The 18,049-nt window shown below is 40.4% G+C and overlaps 1 protein-coding gene across 1 annotated transcript; it reads right to left on the bottom strand.

Moving 5' to 3' along the window:
- Nucleotides 1-157: 157 nt before the first annotated feature.
- Nucleotides 158-17,886, bottom strand: lrrc9 (leucine rich repeat containing 9). Its single transcript, XM_018690030.2, has 32 exons — nucleotides 17,042-17,886; nucleotides 16,691-16,909; nucleotides 16,312-16,452; nucleotides 15,989-16,052; nucleotides 15,818-15,888; nucleotides 14,705-14,887; nucleotides 13,968-14,123; nucleotides 13,630-13,844; nucleotides 13,371-13,502; nucleotides 13,075-13,254; nucleotides 12,831-12,948; nucleotides 12,368-12,503; nucleotides 12,137-12,277; nucleotides 11,923-12,047; nucleotides 11,279-11,458; nucleotides 11,070-11,189; nucleotides 10,755-10,946; nucleotides 10,488-10,613; nucleotides 10,179-10,319; nucleotides 9,822-9,999; nucleotides 9,392-9,612; nucleotides 9,129-9,251; nucleotides 8,903-9,033; nucleotides 8,666-8,774; nucleotides 8,434-8,573; nucleotides 7,739-7,875; nucleotides 7,043-7,260; nucleotides 6,097-6,165; nucleotides 5,081-5,206; nucleotides 3,642-3,831; nucleotides 3,252-3,408; nucleotides 158-3,141 (listed from the first exon to the last, which is right to left on the bottom strand). The coding sequence occupies exons 1-32, from the start codon at nucleotides 17,096-17,098 to the stop codon at nucleotides 3,108-3,110; spliced, it is 4,530 nt and encodes a 1,509-aa protein (XP_018545546.1). The 5' UTR covers nucleotides 17,099-17,886; the 3' UTR covers nucleotides 158-3,107.
- Nucleotides 17,887-18,049: the final 163 nt, after the last annotated feature.

The following is an 18,049-nucleotide window of genomic DNA, read 5'->3' as shown; positions in this document are numbered from 1 at the left end:
TAAATCTACAAGAAAACAGGGTATTTATGTGTTGTTTTGTTATTGTGCTACCCTGTTTTTGCTCTTTTAACCAAGCAACACACTTTGTGTGATTGAAATAATGTAATAAATAACACATAAGTTCAATAATGTGATAAATCACACTCAAGTCCAGAAATGAATAGCAGTTAAGATTTAATGCTTCTGCGAGGCGTGCTCTCACCAAAATGTCTACACAAAATAAAAGCATTTTCCTTTTCATTCTAATTGTCACTCTCACTCCATTCTTTTATCTGTATTTTCACTCTCTCTCCATTCGCTCTTTATTCTAGGGAACCTCACAGGAAACAAATTACAGGAAAATGACAAGCAACAACGATAATGGCAGATTTCAAGAGAAGCAATATGGCAAGATTGTTTTTGAATAGAGGATGTATTTGTGGGGATGAAAAATGAACTTGGGACATAATATGTACCTTTCGAAAACAAAATAATTTATATTTTGATGATGACAAGCAGTTGGTTGCCATCAGCAGCCAAAAGTAGAGAGAACATTTAATTTTTACGACATCAATTCCAAGTCAAGTGATGATGTTGATGTGATTGTAAGCTCTACCAAAGCACTTCTAAAGTTAATATAAGCTGGTAAATGTGTAATGCATGTGGAGTGTAATGGTGTTCATACATTGCGCATACTGTGTACATAATGCTTTGATAAAAATTGCACAAGATGCAGTGTTATCTCCTGCATCAAACATCAATCAGTGACTTCATCCCTCTCACTTCACCCCCCACATCAACCCCCAACACTAGAACCTGAGTAGATAGCAGTGAAAACATGGTCCATTCAGCAATTATTCACAGAGTCTTGGACTAATGGTGCTCTGAATGCACAGACACAGCAAATGTAGGGAGTTAGTGGACCAGCAGTAATGGCCCCATACAGAGCATGTGTTTTTCTGTGTGTGTGTGTTGGTGGGGATGGGGAGGGGCATCATCTATAACTGATTCACAACAAGCACAAACATGTCAAATAATGAATCCAGAATACAACTGTGGAGACCAACTCGCTTCCCCTCTCCATCACTCTCTCCATCCCTCTCTCTCTCTCTCTGTCTGTCTGTCTCTCTGTCTCCCTCCCGCCCGAGCCGGGCTCCATATCAGGCAGATGAAAACATAACCTGTCACATTCCATCCCATTAAACCAGCTACGAACCATGTGGTCGACTCACATGGAGGAAGCGGGGAGGGAGAGAGAGAGAGAGAGAGAGATAGATGGAGAGGGGCAGTGCATCTGGGTTCACTCAGAACTGATGAATTATTCACAATCTTTATGCTAATGTCATTTTAATGTTAAAAATACTGACAGATATGCAAAAAGAAACGTACTGTATGAAGTGGTATGCTCACCATAAGCTTACACCACACACAGAAAATACAACTGCATCAAAACCCGTTATACCTCATAACATATCCATACTGAAAATCCTGTACACAAATATAAAATGTGTAATTATCCTTTGCAATACCTAATGCACTAGAGTACTCGCACTGAGCCCCCAAATCTGTGCATTAGAGCTTTTTTTTAGTGTGAGTCCATCAGCTGCCATTTGATGTCAGGCAGAGCATGGTAATGACAGTGCACTCACTTGCACAGTCATTAGCCCCGCTTAATGCTGGGAATTAACACAAATTAAGTGAAGTTAAGTACATGCATTAGAGGAGCTTGTTTGGGGAGCTTTTCACTTTTGGTGCCTAGAACCGGCTGCTGCCTCTCGCATGTTCAGCAAAGGCTATGTCGCGGTCAAAAAAACACAAATCTGAAGCATACACTGATAAATGACTACCTACAGTACAGGGCTGAAGGTAAATTCATTGAGGACTGATCTGCAGTGTCGTAAAGGGGGAGCTAATGGAGTTCTAAGGACACCTAGTGGTCGCACTAACAGCACAAATGCATAAACTGTGAAGCTGAGGTTGGAGCACGGAATATAAAAAAATGTTGTTTGTGATGCTGTTTCATTTACAACTGAGGACAAAGGCCACATCTTCCCTGAAACCAGGTCTCACCTCTGTTATATGATGTGTCCTTTCTAAGGAGTTCATGTTATGAGAAAGCACAGATTGTAAGTAAAATAAAACAATAATTTAACTTTACAAGACACTGTTCAGGCATATAACAGAGGTCTGCATCTTTGTCTGCAACATAATATGTATGTCTAGGTTGATGAATGGTAATAGATGCCCTGTCTGAATCTTTTCATATGGATGTTTTCATCATACAGTCATCAGTCCCAGAATGAAAATGTTTTGGATGACATAATAAACTGTGTTTCTGGTAACTACAGGACTACTAGGCTAAACTGACGGGAGGAAAGGGAGGATTATATTCTCATGTTTATCAGAACTAACATCATAAATATCAAGTGGAGTAGGTTCTTTTCCAGTTACAACACACGAGATTTGCCTATTAGAGGAAAAACTGTGGTGAGCTCTCTGAAAAGAGGCTAACACGATGAAACCGACAGTCTCTGAAATCCATTTGGACCTCATTCAAGATTACATCTTTATCTGAGTAACTGCAGATTATTGTCCACAGAGAGGTGTGCTAAAGCTGGATTATCCACTTGTTGGGGATGCATTTGACCCGATGGACGCGGCATGCCAGCCTCACACACCCTTACATCTGTGGGTGTTTTTTTTTTTTTTCACTTGTTTGGGGCCAAAGATGGGATAGTGGTAGAAATGACACCAAAACCTCTCATCCTCAGATTACCACAGTTAGTGATCCACATATGTGGATAGAAAATAAAATCAGTCATTATAAATGCGTTTGAAAGGGATGCACTACATTCCCCTTTCAAATAGCCTAATTTTCTTTAAACCAAAAGCTGTTTTAGTTTAAACTATTGCCATGTTCAAACAAAGTATAACAGTATGTAAATGCTCGAAGACATGAAGGCAAACTTATAAAAACACCACTATAAAGCTATAATTTGCCCTTTATGCTATGCAAGGGTGTAATAATGCTAATGCATATCATCACACCACAGTCATGGTTATCACAGGTGTTCATAGGTATTCATTGTGTGCTGATTGATCAGTGTATACTCCACCTCTTCTGGCTGCTACATGTGTGGAGGTTTACCACCATTTGGGTATCTGAAAAAACAAACAAGTGTAAAGAAACACAGTCACAGTCTTTTCCATCATCATTTAAACAGATCACTTGCATTTTATTGAAAAATAATTATATCTCTAGAGTTATTAACCTGTTGTCTTGTTCCTGGTTGTGATATGTGATGATGACTCTGTTCCCATCAGACAGGAGACCTGTGGTTGGCAGGTTGCTTCCTGTTCTTCGGATGTGTCTGAAGGTAATGTCAGTCTGGCCGCTTCGAGTGGTGTTACCGTGCTTGTGCTTCTTGTCTGATATCAGAAATAAACCAGAGAGAAGGTTATGAACCAGAGTCTCAAACCAGTGGTCAACTCCACACTTAACACTTTGTCTGTTGTATCTAAACAATGAAAAGTCAACGTGTCCTCTTGTACTGGAACTTTAAAAGCACAACTCTTCCTTCTATAACACACTTAAGATACAGATGTAAAGTTTGGAGAAAAATGTTAAATACTATAAACTTGAAAACTCATGTCACACTCACGCTTGTATGTATAATGAGACTGGGCTTCGTCCATGTTACTTGACAGGATATCATGCCCATGCATAAAGTTCTGCAGTCCTCCACTTGTACTCATTCCTCTTAGAGGGGTGTTTCGGGACATGAGAGGCAGCAGTCCAGGTAGGTTTATTTCAGTGGTAGGAAGAGAAGCTCCAGGACACTGGGAGCATGGCTGTAAGAGACATATTAAATACAGAGCTTAACATAGAAGTAATGCTACATGAAGCAAATATTTGCATAATGCATAAAAATGATCTCTTAAGCGCCTTGGGCCAAACTCAGTGTCTTTGACCTCACTAACATATGCATCTCAATTATAACGGTTTCTTCTTTCTCTACCCTGCTATGGCTATGACTGTCACTGCAGTGTGTCCAATCCACCCACACACTTGGCATGGCATTGGCGATTAGATTGCTTGTTGTTCCACATATATAAGCATCTTACAGGGGAATAGTAATTACCACTCATCAATAGCAATGTTCAAATTCAAACGAAAGCAGTCACAGCCATAGATTGAGAATGACAACTGAGATGGCAGTTATGAGATTCAGCAAGGGGAGGTCTGTGTTTGTATTTTTAATGAGAAAACCCTTGATCTCTACTCTGTCATTTCCACATCTACGATTAACAAGCAGAGGGGGTCATGTTGACCTGGCTAATAGGGGGTAAATCCACTGGTGCGTTATCGGCCGGGCACATTTCATCTAATCAGCAGGATGATGCCAGCAGGCTTAGGCTGCTTTTAATTCAGAGCTGCAGGAGAATTACTGCCCTGGTCTCTCATTACATGAACATCAAATCAGTCAGACTGAAAGAGTTTGATCCAGGCTTTTCCCTGGTTTTGGTGGCTGATGTTTGGTTGTTGTCATTTTGTTTCTTTCAGTTGGACTACATCTTACTTGATAAGGCCCATTATGAGCTTTTACATAAGCAAGATCATTTGTAATTCAGTCATGATTGAAATGCAAGAGGAGAAGTACAGTAGCAGGATAAGGGCATGACAGATGCCTATAGGTTAGAGAAAGGTTAGAGAAGTGAGCTTGTGCTTGAGTGGAAGGTTCAGGTCTTAGACTGGCAGGATGAAATCTGGGTGCCCTTCCCTCATCAACAGCAACTCTCTTTAATTCTTGATTTAAAGAGAGGTTGCCTCTTGGTGAAAATACCCTGAATAAATAGAGGTTAAAAAAAAATTAGATGTGCTGCACATGTGTGTATATACAGTGCTGTAGCCAGGCCAGGATTTTAGAGAAACTGAGGTCCCTGTAATACATCCCTCACCACTCTCAGTAAGTTCTGACCATTATTTTTCCATTATTTTGTTGGGTTAAAAGTAGTTAATTTATTGTATTGTGTGCAGAAATCAAAATATAATGGAATCATCTCTCAAGTATCAAGTATCCATGATGAATACAGCTCTTACTGATGGATCACTACTGAGGAGTTCGGCCCTGGTCTTTTCCTCCAGAGTGACCATCACTCCATCTAGGACCTGCAACCGGGACAGATGAAGCACTACTGCTGGTCTGTGGAGAGAATTGCGGGCCACCTAGGAGAACAAACATCAACATTTGATGACACTACAGGTAGTATATTCCACTGACCTTGACTAGGATTGAACAATTTTAATATTACAGCTTGAAAGCAGCCTGCCTGCGACATCTGTGATAAATATGATGCTTTGTGGGTCCCGACATACTTATCTTGTGACCCAGCTGACAGTGGCAGATAGTTCCCTGCCCAGCTGCGGGCACCCTCTAGCCAGGGTACAAATCCAGCCTGTCCAGTGTCAGAACTGTATGTTCCTGCAGGACACGGCTGCTATGATTAAGTTATGAGTGCGTGCCAATGGATGCCCAGTGGACAGGACTTTGGCTAGGGTACATGGGTGAAGTAGCGATCTCATGTAGTCAGCAGCAGGAGTTATTGTCTCCAGGGTGGCTGTTGGCCTCTACCCCCTGGCAGGATTTAACCCATCCTATGGGAAGAGAAGGGGGATGGGCCCGAGCAATAAAGAGGCTGCCGCAGCTGAGCGTGGCCCTATGGACGATATGGAGCTGTACGCTCTGCTCAGGCTTGATCCATGAGCTCCAGATGGGTGATGTAAGCGGGCCAACAGCACCCTGCCATTTGGTCAACGGATTTGTCTCTGATGCTGGCCAGTTTGAAGCACAGCAGACGGCCCATCATGTAATCGCTTAATTTGGAACCAGAGTTTACACTGGGTTAGTGTTTTGGATTGTGCAACTGAGAAACTGAGCCTGTGAGCGAGCTTTTGATAATTTGTGTGTGAGTGAAAGAGTTCAAAGTGTCCTGACACTGAAAACTAGTGGAGTTATCATTGTGCGAGCTCATAATAGCAAAATAACCACAGAAAATAATCATTACTATTTCATAACATCTAACTGTGCTTAATGTACAAACACTGATAATACTCACAGGATTTCCAACAACTGAGAGCTCTGTCAGCGAAGGAAGAACTTCTAGTTTGTCAAGCTCTGTGATGTCCTACAGAAAGTAGAGAAACAAAGATTATTTCAAGTTCTTGTTCAGTCTCTACACCCTCATTTAACTTTTCTCTCCCGCTGGCTGTGACCTCCTGGGTGTTGATAATAAAGACATATGCATCAGGGCTGGACCTGTCATATTTTTGGTATAGGGAGGATAGATGCAATTGATGGGAGAGATTACATATGTGAGCTCTCATTAATCTCATGAGAGAGTTTGGCCACACAACAGGGCATTGGGGTGCTTTCTCTCATTCCCAGGTTTATGCTCGGATTTGGCTGTGATTCAAAGACACCCCCACTGTGAGGACTGCTGTGCCGGGATGATTGCCGTATTTCATGTCTTAATTTAATGCATGAAAACATTAAGGAAGCAAAGGGAAGAGGGAACTGGCAACAAAAGTGCAAATCAATCGCCCTGGGTGAGAAGGAGATGCAGACTGAGAAGCTGATTACACGTTGTCCTGATTGTTCTCCCCTTTCTTCATACACACGGCCCTGACCTTCAATCAAACTTGATTCTCCTTAATGCTACCCCTCGCATGCCACAGTAGGGTGGTAATGATTCATGATTACTATACTTGTTGTCTACATGTCTTACTTTGCAAATGCAGGGAAAAGTAATACTGCTGCATGCTGAATAAAATACATTCTTAAACATCTGATACATTTTGCATAAGAACCAATCAGTAAAAGTTGGTGTTAAAAACTACACAAAAGCTGACTGTGACCTTGGTGGTCACCACAGGAAATCACTCTTGTGCGAGTCATTCAGGCCGTTTAATTGAAAATCCGAATGAGCAGTTTTATTAAAAATCTGAATATGAGTGTTCAAATATTCAACATGTTAGGAGGACACTGCTGCTGGAGGAGGATACCTGCAGCTTGTTCATGCCAAGAAAGAGCTTGCGGAGCTCAGTCAGAGGATCGAGATGGTTGAGCTCCCGGATCCGGTTCTCTGCGAGGTGCAGTTCAAGTAGGATGCTCTGGGCTATGAAAGAGTTCTCAGACAGAGCTTTGATCCGGTTCTTGTCTAACACAAGCTCTCTGAGCTGGTGAAGCCCCTCCAGTCCTTCCACCTGGCTGATCTCATTACCTAGGGAGAGAAAACATGCCAAAACAATAGAGAGACACATCAAACAATAATATTTATTTCTAATATTTCTATAAACATAATATGAGAGTAAATTGCACACCCTGGATAATATAAAAGGCAGCATTACCAGGCTATATAAACATGTGCCTGGTATTTTTTTTGTGTTTGCCCCTAGTGTAAAAAAGCACTGAAATTACAGAGACAGCTTCAAAAGGCTTCTGAGCAAAAAAGAAAAAAAAAAAAGGACAAGTAAGGTCAGCTTGGTGGGACAAATCAAACTAACAAAGCAAAACTCAATCAAAACCTATCAAAGGCTGGTGAAAAGAAAGTCAGTCATTCTTTTCTTTCAGTCTCATCACCCACCTGGCCTTAGGTCTATGGGAGACTTTGCTCTCAGTGCTTGCCTTTTCACAGGCTCAATACACTGCACTTTTAACAGGTTTTTTTGAGGGACGGTTGGTACATCGACCATACATACCTTGAAGGAAGAGGGCTTTAAGATTGGTGAGCCTGCTGAGCTGCAGATTGGCCATATTGGAGATGCCATTGTGACTCAAATGCAGCACCTCCAGGCTGCCCATCAGTGGCTCCAAGCTGCCAGTGGGACCAGTGTCCCTTGAACACAGTCACAGAATGACAGTTTACAACCTCTGCAGTTAAATAAACATCTCTTTCTCCCCCCCGCTGACTCATTTAACTAGTTAGACCTCACAGGTGCAGACCACATAATGGCAATCACAGTCAGGGCAAACAAAAGCATGCCTGTCACAGCACTGCCTATATACTGGTTTTTACAAGACAAATATGTGACTGGAAGATCATATCATACAATATACCGACAATCTTTAAAAATTCAAGCCAATATTTAAATATTCACTTCATTTTACAGACAATATGTCTCTAGACAGAATAAATATTAACAGATTTTGAATCAAATTACAATATCTAGAAGCTGTTTTAACAACTACATTTTACTCTTTTTATATTTATAGGCAACAACTGTAAGAAAAATCTGTTAACCATCAAGACACTCACACATTGGCTGGCCAGTGCTGCCCCCTAATGGCTGCAGTCTATACAGTGAGTTGATGTTCATACTTCCCACTTGGCAACAGTCTAACACTGGAAAATATAAAAATGCACATGGAATTACTGAATTAAGAATTGTGTTACCTGTTGCCTTTGGATGAGCTCTGTTGACCGTAACCACTGGAGTGGACTTTGCTGTAGAGTATTTGTCTGTTTGTCAGATGAGCCTGAGTCTTCTGCCTGGGCAGGATGGACTCAATGTGATTATAGTTGAGACACAGAGCCTGCACAGAGAACACTGAAAATAATTTATTTGTCCATGACTCAGTTGCATTTAAAGCCAGTTTTCTGATTTTGAAGTCAGTGTAATTTGTACTTTGATGTTCGGCAGGTAAATGAGGCCAGAGAAAGAGGTGAGGTTATTGTGGTCTAAGTTGACACTACGCAGGCTACTGAACAGGTCTGCTGGAGACAGATCGACCATCCTGTGGGGGAAAAAAAAAAACAAACTTTAAATGACCCCTTTCTTCCACTACCTCTTTCTTTCAGCAAAGAAAATCACTATAATCGTGCTCAATTTTGACATGTGTTGTGTTTATCCGTCAGCTACTACCTAATAGAGCAGGACTGCAGGGTGAGGTAGGTGATGTCCATGTAGTTAGAGTGGCCCAGCTTCTCTGCTACCATGTCAGTGGTTAGTCTTCCTCCAAACATATCCTTTGCACTCTCACACTCAGTTACTTCCTGGAGAAAACAACAGCAAATACAAAATAGTAGATATAATTATGTCATCACCACTACACTATCTGACAGAATTGGACGCTGTTTTTGGCACATACGACTGCAGTCCCATCCAGGGCTTTCAGGGAGGGCAGGTGGAACACGACATATATCCGATAGTTTTCCAGCTTCTCCACTAAAGGATTCCCATAAAGATCCAGAATAATGAGGTTTGTCAGTCCCTGAAAAGAAGATGTGGCATATGAGCTAAAACAATACAACAAGAATGTCTGGAAAATCTGAAATCTTCAGTACTTCTTCTCTCCCAGCGTATATCAGAGTGTTTTGTTTTAAAATTATTTTGTGTTTATCAGATCCTTGCCTTTAGATAGTAGATGTCTCGTGATGTAGAAATCTGGTTGTCGCCGATGTAGAGTTCAAGAAGGGAGCGAATCCTCTGGATGCCGTGCAGGGAACTGATACAGTTGTTCTCCACAGACAGAAAGCACAAGTTGGGCAGCTGATCAAGGACTGAAGCATCCAGACTAGAAAGCTGATTCCCATCTACACTCAGTTTATTTAGACAATGTAGCTTTGACAGGCCTGAAGAAACAGAGAGAAAAGACAGAGAAAAATAATGTGTCCACTGTGCTGTGGTCTGGGTATAAGGTGTTAATACAAATCAACCAACATTTTGTTTGATTTGGTTTAGTTTGGATTTATCCTGCAATAAAACAACCAATGCACAACATACTTGTATATATAAAGGTGAGATTTTCCAACTTCATTGTGAAGTTGACAGTGTGACTGACCACTGATTGTGCTGATGCTGTTGTTGTTCAGAGAAAGTTCTTCCAGCTTCAAGCAGCTGTCCAGTCCTTCCACTTTAGAGATTTCATTGTCATTAAAGGAGGCCCAGCGCAAGTTCACCAACTTATTCAGATTGATTAGCCTAGAAATCCTCTGGCTGTCAAGGTTCAGGGCTGTGATCTGGTCAAAATTTTAGGGTCACAAACACATTAACAATGTATAAATTATTAAAGATATCAAGCATGCAATCCATTTCAAATTACAATTATTATAGTATAAATATCGTGCGGCCTGGCCACTCACTAGAGGAAACATTATCCTAAAACTTTTTAGAAATCACCCCACATACTGAAGCTCACCTTTGCAGTCCAGTCTGGCTCCAGCTCTGCGCTGAGCCTCCAGGGTGCTGGGCTGAGAAGACATTGGAGCTGGGCTGTTGACAGCAGGCTGAGACTGCGGGGACGATCACAGTTGGTGCGTGAGTGAGCCAGGAGAGATGCCTGTGAGCAGAGTGTCAACAGGTCTGATAGAGTTACAGTACATTCTGAAATATGGATGTTCACATACTGAAACCTTCACTGGAGCACATAACCACTTATTTTTAAGTAGTCAATCAACATTTGCTTTTAGTATCTGTATACAAATACTTATATCTGTAAAATTGGAACCTGGTTAATTTTGGACCCAGTAGCTGTGTGAACAGCATCGGCAGCTTCCTCTTCTGTTACCATCACATCATCCAGGTGTGTGAGTGTCGTTAGACGTCCCAGTATGGTCATTCTGACTGCCTCGGGCTGGAAGGAGAAAAACAGCTTCAAGTCACTTTCAGAACATTGCAGCACATACTCTGTGTATATACTAATTGTGGAATTTGTATTTTGAGCTTCAACCTATATGTATTTAGATATAATTCAATTTCTGATCACAACACGCACCCTGTTCCAGGGGTTATATCGGGTGTCAAGCTTCAGAATTGCAGGTGTATGTTTTCTTAGCACTGCTGTATCTTCTCTGGCCTTGGTCAACTTATTCCAGCGCACATCGAGCTGTCTCAGTTGTCCCAAACCCCTCAGCCCTTCTAGGGTCACCAGGTGGTTATAGCTTGCATCCAAAAACTCAAGATTGGGCTGTTATTTGGTAAAAGAGACAATGGATGAAGTTTCTGCTTCATGCTATGGTGCATGGTCTGCTTTCTTAAGACAAACTGCTTAGTTAAAGTCTATCATATAATTCTCTATTATCACTCTTACCATGTGAGAAATGTCATCAAGGCGTGTGAACTCATTGAAGCTGATGGTAAGATGCCGCAGAGCTGTAAGGCGGGAGATCTCTTTTATCTTGCTCAGACTGTTGCCATGAAGGTTCAGTACCTGGAGATTCAGAACACCCGTTATAGTTTATTATTAGTGTATGAAATGGCTTTAAAACCAATCTTCCTGTGAAAAACCAGAATACTTACAGTAATCTGACTCAGTACATTGGCTCTGGCCACATTAAGCAAAATTTTGTCATCCAAGCTCAACAGCTTGGGCTGAGCTTTCAGCACAGGTTCCATATTGAGGAACTTCCTTGTCCAGGATGATATCGTTGGAAGGAGCTTCATCTCTGCCTGCGCTACTTCCTGGCGATGGAGGCTGTTCTTGGTTCTTATAACAACACATCAAAAAGTTCAGAATTATTAACTCGTAGTGAGTATTCACAATCAATTCTAAAACAAGTGTACAACCAGCAAAGAGACTAAAAATCAGAATGGTCTGCTTTACCATTTCTTAGATTTGGTTAAAAGCTTTGCTGTATAATTTTGATCAAATCAGGTTCAGCATGACTGAGCACTTTTTTTCTTTTATTATTCAGATTTTTGTTCAAATTAAGAGCTCAGATCAAAATGAACTGCTGAAGTCTTCAAGGCAGCCTTCATTATTTTAATTTGGAAGACCACAGGGGACTGACAGAACCAGGGCTTCAGTTTTGCATAATTTAAAGTTAAGGCTGACATCAAACAATCTGAGAAGACGCACATACAAGAAGAATAGAATTGGCCCATGGATTAATGATCCATGTTACATGTCATATGTTATTAAACAGAAACAATTAGTTAATTACCCCAGTTATGTATTCAAAATATATGATGTACTCAGGCAAGACTAGTTCATGGTCAAACACAAACCACTGTCTTCGTCTGGGGCTGCACTCAGGACCAGTGTGTGTTTTGGAGGAGTGAGGTCTCTCTAAGTGAAAAAGACATGGAGATGTAATGACACTGTACAACTACTGACTGAAAAATAATTCTATTCATGTCTTTTGATATGCTGCATACCTTCACTCATTGCAGTTTTGTGCTTAGTGTCCATGTTGCGATATACAGAGCAGAGTCTGGGATGGCTGCTTCTGTCCACTGGTTCTCCCTCTCGGATTGGCATGCTATGACCCACGAACACTTTGGAGATAATAATCTGACCTACAGGCATCAAACACTAGTATTTCAGCTTTGTAGGAAAAAAACTGTAGTCTGCTAATGGGAATATAATGATACAATACTGTGACCCACCGTGCCTGAATGGGACTGTATCCATACTGTGCTTAGAATCACGTTGGCTGGCCTGACGCAGAGTGTGTTCCATTCTGGGCTGTTCGGTCACACTCAGGCTGTTGGATAAAGGTATGGCACTCTCTCTTCCCAAGGCCTAATTCAAAGTCAACATGGTAAAAATTAGTGTGTGTTTTTTTTGAAGTTCATATGAAAAAGAAATTACTGATTCTGTTCTGTTGCATAGCACTCATGTAGTAAACAAAAGGTTGTGCAAAAATTCCATAGAGATTTTTAGATTATAAATTACAGTTTACAGTCTTTTCTTCTATTACTCATTGTGTACAAGTATAGAGCAGTGAGCTGACTAAACTGATTTACTAGTTTAAATGTTTCTCTTCATGCTCAGCATACATTCTGGGTGTTGGAATGGAGTCTTGTGTGGGTGAATTCTTTGAACTAATAATTACAGCTGTATACACACCTTATATTGTTCAGCAGTTTTAAAGCCCTCCTCCAGAATGCACAAAATTTCTGCCCTCTCACTGAATTTTTCAGGGTCAGTAATGTAGAACAAGTGCTCCAGTCGACGTCTGTAATTCCTGTTTAAAAAGTTTACGGAAGACTTAAACTAATACCTGATGGACAATATTAAGCTTAACATGTCTGTAAGGTTACTGTTAAAAACCCAGGTATCATCATCATCATTACAGTGCAGTTTCACGTACTGTGAAAAGATAACAGTGTCTTCGCTGGCTAGAAGGCTATGAAGTTTGTCCTCAAAGCGAAGCCTCAAAGCACTGTTGTAGATGCGGATAACTCTATTGATCTTTATGCCAGTGATACCGTGAACCCTGTAGTCTGATTGAGAGAAGCGGGAAAGCAGGAGGTCGCAACAGGAAGTAAACCTGTTGTGCACACAGCAGAAAAAAATCAGAGCTTAGGAAAGTCTGTTTTGATTCTCCCACTGTGACGGTAAATTACAAGATGGTTGTTGTTACAAATAATAATACCAAATAATTACCATGGGTCTGTGGAGCAGCCCTCCTCCAAACGAATATTTCCAACACTCTCTAGCTCCATCAACAGAAACTGGACTGTATATTCCATCATGTTTGTGGCTTGGGCCAAATCCCGCTCGTAACAGGCTTCAATCCTGAATATAAAAGAATATATTTCATCATTAATTCATACTAAGACACTCAAATATAGAAAAATGGAGATAAAATTGTATAAATTATTGTTAAATTCTCTCTCTATCTTGTCCAAGTATACAAACTAACTCATCAAGCCGCCTCATCCACAGCGTCAGCCTCTCCCTCAGTGCTTCCATCTTGGTGAGTATTTTGGCCTCCATGGCTGGATCACGGCTGATGTCAGGTGGATCACATCTGTCGGATGAACCTTCCACCAGCTGGGTCCGCCCACCTGGTTCATCCTCCAATGTGGAAGCGGACATCTTACACCCAGCCTGGACCTTGGAGAGTTCACGTTCAAGCTGGGAATGTGTATGACAACAGCTCTCTTAACTTTGCCATAATAACAGCAATCTGTGGCCTTCATAACTTACCTCGTGCTTTTAATAAAATATTCTTAAAAGTGTTTCAAGGATTGCACATACATTTTTGAGGGCATGACTGAGGGTCCTGATACATTCTTCAGGTAACTGTAACAAAGTCTTCTTCCTCTCTATCAGATTGAACCGGGTCGCTGCCAGGTTCCTTTGAGCAGCACGTACACGCATGTTGTAGTACATCATTTTCTTCATTACTGTGGACTAAAAGGAAAAAGCACATAAATTATACTGTTGGCTGAAAAAAAATCCATCAGGCCACATAAAATGTAGAGATTCAACAGGTAATATCTGTATCACGTATTAGTTTTATGTCTGCATGCACTGTTCACACACAGAACCTCATCTTAAATTCTACTGAATAATTCAATAACATTTACAAAGATATGAAATGTGTCAAGTTAAATTTAAAGGAAACATGCATATGTGATGTATTTGACATGTAAATTCCTCCATTTACGAAATGTACTAAGACATTATGTCTTGGATTTAAATATGAAAAAAGTATGATTGGAAAATCCACTGAAATACTGGAACAACTAAATGCAGAATAAATATCTGTGATGTCAAATCTTTTTCTAAAGCAACCTAAGAGAAATTTAAGAGAAATATTAGGAATTTAGGCAAATCATCAACAATCAACAACTGACATAAATCAGTGTTACTCATTACTAGGGTAATTACTGTGCTATGCTCATGTGACAGAGTAAATAAACTAAGAAAATTTGTACTCTCTCCAAAGCCCATTAGAGACCCAGGAGAATCCTGAGCGTCCCTCGCAGTACCTCAGCTGCTTCCTTGACTTGCTTGCTTGAGACATCGTAGGTGTCGAGGCACTGGAGGCCTGGCATGTGGTAAAGAACGTGTGTGGCATAGTTACACAGCAGACACACTGGGTTTGGGGTGGACGTGGGGTCCTTTAGTGCTAGTACTCTCAGATGGGGTAAGCAGGCAAGCAGGGTCAGCTCCTGTTACAGCAACAGCAGAGCACACAGGGCAAAGTTTCTGTTCATTCCAAGCAGGTTGCGCTTTAAAAGCCTTTATAGAATTTTCTTTTTACTTTTTTAAATAAACTGTAGACATTACACATAAAGTCCATATATTTATTCATCTGCCTTTGAGAAGGATTAGTATGGGAGTTTTTTTTCTTGTAGGTTGTAAGAAGCCAGACAAATGATTTGTCAACAAATGGAGAAAACGTGACATTATTTTACAATATGCCACATAAAGGAAAGAGATGATAATGCAATAGAAAATAAAAGGCACTATGGAAACTTCTATGTGATGAAAAAGAAGTCCAAATATTAGATGCCACATTAAGCCAAACACATCCTCTGTCACACTGGAGACTTTGACAAACTGAAAAACTCTTTTCTTTGATTCTGTAGCTGTTGCAAAATACTGGACACTTGGTGCAGTGAATAATAGGAATACGATCTTAGCTGTTCATCCAATCAAAGCTAGAGCCACAAAACCTTTTGTGTTTTCTGTCAGAATAACCTTGAACAAACTCTAAATGACTGTTAGCCACAGTATGTCTAAAATGTATAACTGCATACAAATATAGAAATGTATCACTCTCAAATCTATACATCAAAAAACTCTTCTATCATGTGGTAAGATTAATTTTTTTTAAAAGATGCAATCCTGAATGTATATCACTGAATCCCAGATGACAAAAATTTAAATTATACTGCTCAATACCTCAATGAAGGTCTTGTTCAGCCAACTCATTGTAGAAATGATTGAAAATCTGGACTGGCCGAGACCTCGACATTTCACAAGAATTTGGAAATGCCCTTTTTTCAGATCAAGGATTTTAATAAGCTTTTACAAAATAAGCAGGGAAACTTTTTACAGAGGGAATTTCAAAAGCATATTTCTGTTTTTAATCTTACCTTAAAGGAGCTGATCTTGTTCCCGGACAGATTAAGACTCTGAAGGCTGACATTAGGATCAAGGCTATGGCCTGAAAAGAAGTTAAATTTTTTTATTTTTTTCTCCCCAAACAGCTCACAGAATCGCAATCAAAGTTGGCACAGAAAGTAGAGAGGATTCTATAAACCTACCAATCTTTTCAATTATGTTGTCAGCAAGGTTTAGTTCTTTGAGGTTTTGAAGTGTGTTCAAGCCCTTTGGAAAATAACAACCACACATAACAGACAGCTGATCAAAAATGGGAGTGTGGTACTTTGACAAAACATGCACAGTCATATCAGTTATCACATTAACTGATATAATACATTGTGTAAAAATGCAGTTTTAGTGAACTACATCAGTTCACACATCAAATGGTAGAATGCTGGATGGATAGATAGACAGACAGACAGACAGACAGACAGATAGATAGATAGATAGATAGTTATGTGAATTCATAATTTACAGTCCAAACCTGTATGTGACTGATGCAGTTATTGTTGAGCCATAGGACCTCTAGGTCGATCTGCAATTCTAAATTCTTTATTTCAGAGATTTGATTATCATAAAGGTAGAGTTTCTCTAGCTGTACACAGTTTTGTAGTCCAGATATTCCCTATAATAAAAAGAAGATGGGACAAATTATTGTTTAATATACATGACTTATGTTGTACAATTCACTTGTGCAGGATCCTGTTTTACTTAAACTGTAGGTTGTGATCCACAAATGGTGGTCTAAGCATGCAAGAACTATTTCAATAAAACAATAAGCTGCAATCATTTACAAAACATATTATTGTTATCAGCAGTGCCAGTGCTTATTATTATAAAGCATACCAGCATAACAAACTTACTGTCAGATGGCACTGGACAACCCAGAGCTCTTGCAGCAGAGGACAGCTTTCAAGACCCTCAATGCATTTTATGTTCTGGCCCACTATAGTAAGCTGACGGAGCCTTGGGAAGAAAGAAAGGCCAACCATGCGAGGAAAACCAGAAAAGAAGATCTCCAGGGAGCTGATGTTGCTTCCTTCTTGTGCAATTTTTTCATAGGACACTCCATTGACCATGCACTGTTGAGAGTAATGTTGTAAAGAAAATACAAATAAATCAGCTGTTGAATTGGGGCGTGTAATTAGTAGCAGTAGCAAAACTGGATATTAACTTGGATAGCATTTATAACTGAATATGAGCTCCATACTCACCAGTTCTTTGACCACCACCTCATCACCGCGGTGCTTTTGTTTCCCACTGTGTATCATATCGTCTCTATCCTGAAACACTTTATTTGCTAATGCAGAGCACAGTCAATGCTTTATTCTATTAATAGTGCTGGAAAATTACAAGAAGAGCCATGGCAATTAGCTTGCTCGAATGTAGCTGTAGCAAATAACTGAGACTAGTGAGCAAAAGTACTAAACTGTGCTAAGCTAAATGCTGCCACACATTGATGCTAAAGTTATGCTACTACCTAGCAAGACGATGCGCAGGCACTGCAACTGTTACCTCACGTCAATTAAGTACCATAAAAGACTGTATTAACTTAAAATAATATGTAAAATTAAAGTCTGCATGGCGGATATAATAACACATCTTTATCAAGATGAATTACGTAACACCAGCCGACTTCTTGTTCCAATACAAACTCTTTGGCCCATCTGAGTTCAGCAATGTTTGGCATCAGTCTGTGTCCAGGCAGGAGCGTCTGGTTGCTAAGGAGCCATGTTAAAAGTTTTGCGGTGCTGGTCATACTTTAAGCTGCCACATGAGGGCGCCACACTGCAGGACAATTTTTCATAACATTATAAAATACACCATCCTTTGGTTTATTTCATATGGTCACGCGTTTATAGTGATAAAAGAAAAACACGCAGGCACTTAAATGTGAAGTTATAGCTACTTTTTAACATCTTCAGTTCGTCTTTTTGGCTGGGGAATTCCGCTACCTTATCGTTCTTCCCCCCCGTTGGCCCCTGCGTCCAATTTCACTGACTTATCTGTATGTGGAGTCAGTGAAGCCCCTCACACCGAGCATTATTTTTGCTGCCATTCATCCCGTCAGTGTCAATCACACTTGACTTCATTTGTACGCTGAAAGAGAAAATGCCTCTCATATTTGACTCTGCCCCAAATAAAAGTGCCAACGGACACCATGACGTCACCGTCGGAGCAGTGAACTAAAACAATCAACCTCACTCCTCTCCTACTGCTCC

Source organism: Lates calcarifer, linkage group LG19 (genome assembly GCF_001640805.2).
Source record: "Lates calcarifer isolate ASB-BC8 linkage group LG19, TLL_Latcal_v3, whole genome shotgun sequence".
Classification (NCBI taxonomy): Eukaryota; Metazoa; Chordata; class Actinopteri; family Centropomidae; genus Lates; species Lates calcarifer.
Note: the sequence above shows the minus strand (reverse complement) of the source record. Positions and strands in the feature narration are given on the sequence as shown.

Excerpts from the sequence above, each read along its gene's own strand:
- lrrc9 (XM_018690030.2), bottom strand. The coding sequence starts at position 17,098 with ATGATACACAGTGGGAAACAAAAGCACCGCGGTGATGAGGTGGTGGTC. Across the intron at positions 16,453-16,690 it reads TTGTCCAGTGCCATCTGACA|GGAATATCTGGACTACAAAA; the intron begins GTAAGTTTGTTA and ends TTTTTATTATAG. Across the intron at positions 10,320-10,487 it reads CTGGGTCCAAAATTAACCAG|GCATCTCTCCTGGCTCACTC; the intron begins GTTCCAATTTTA and ends CTCTGCTCACAG.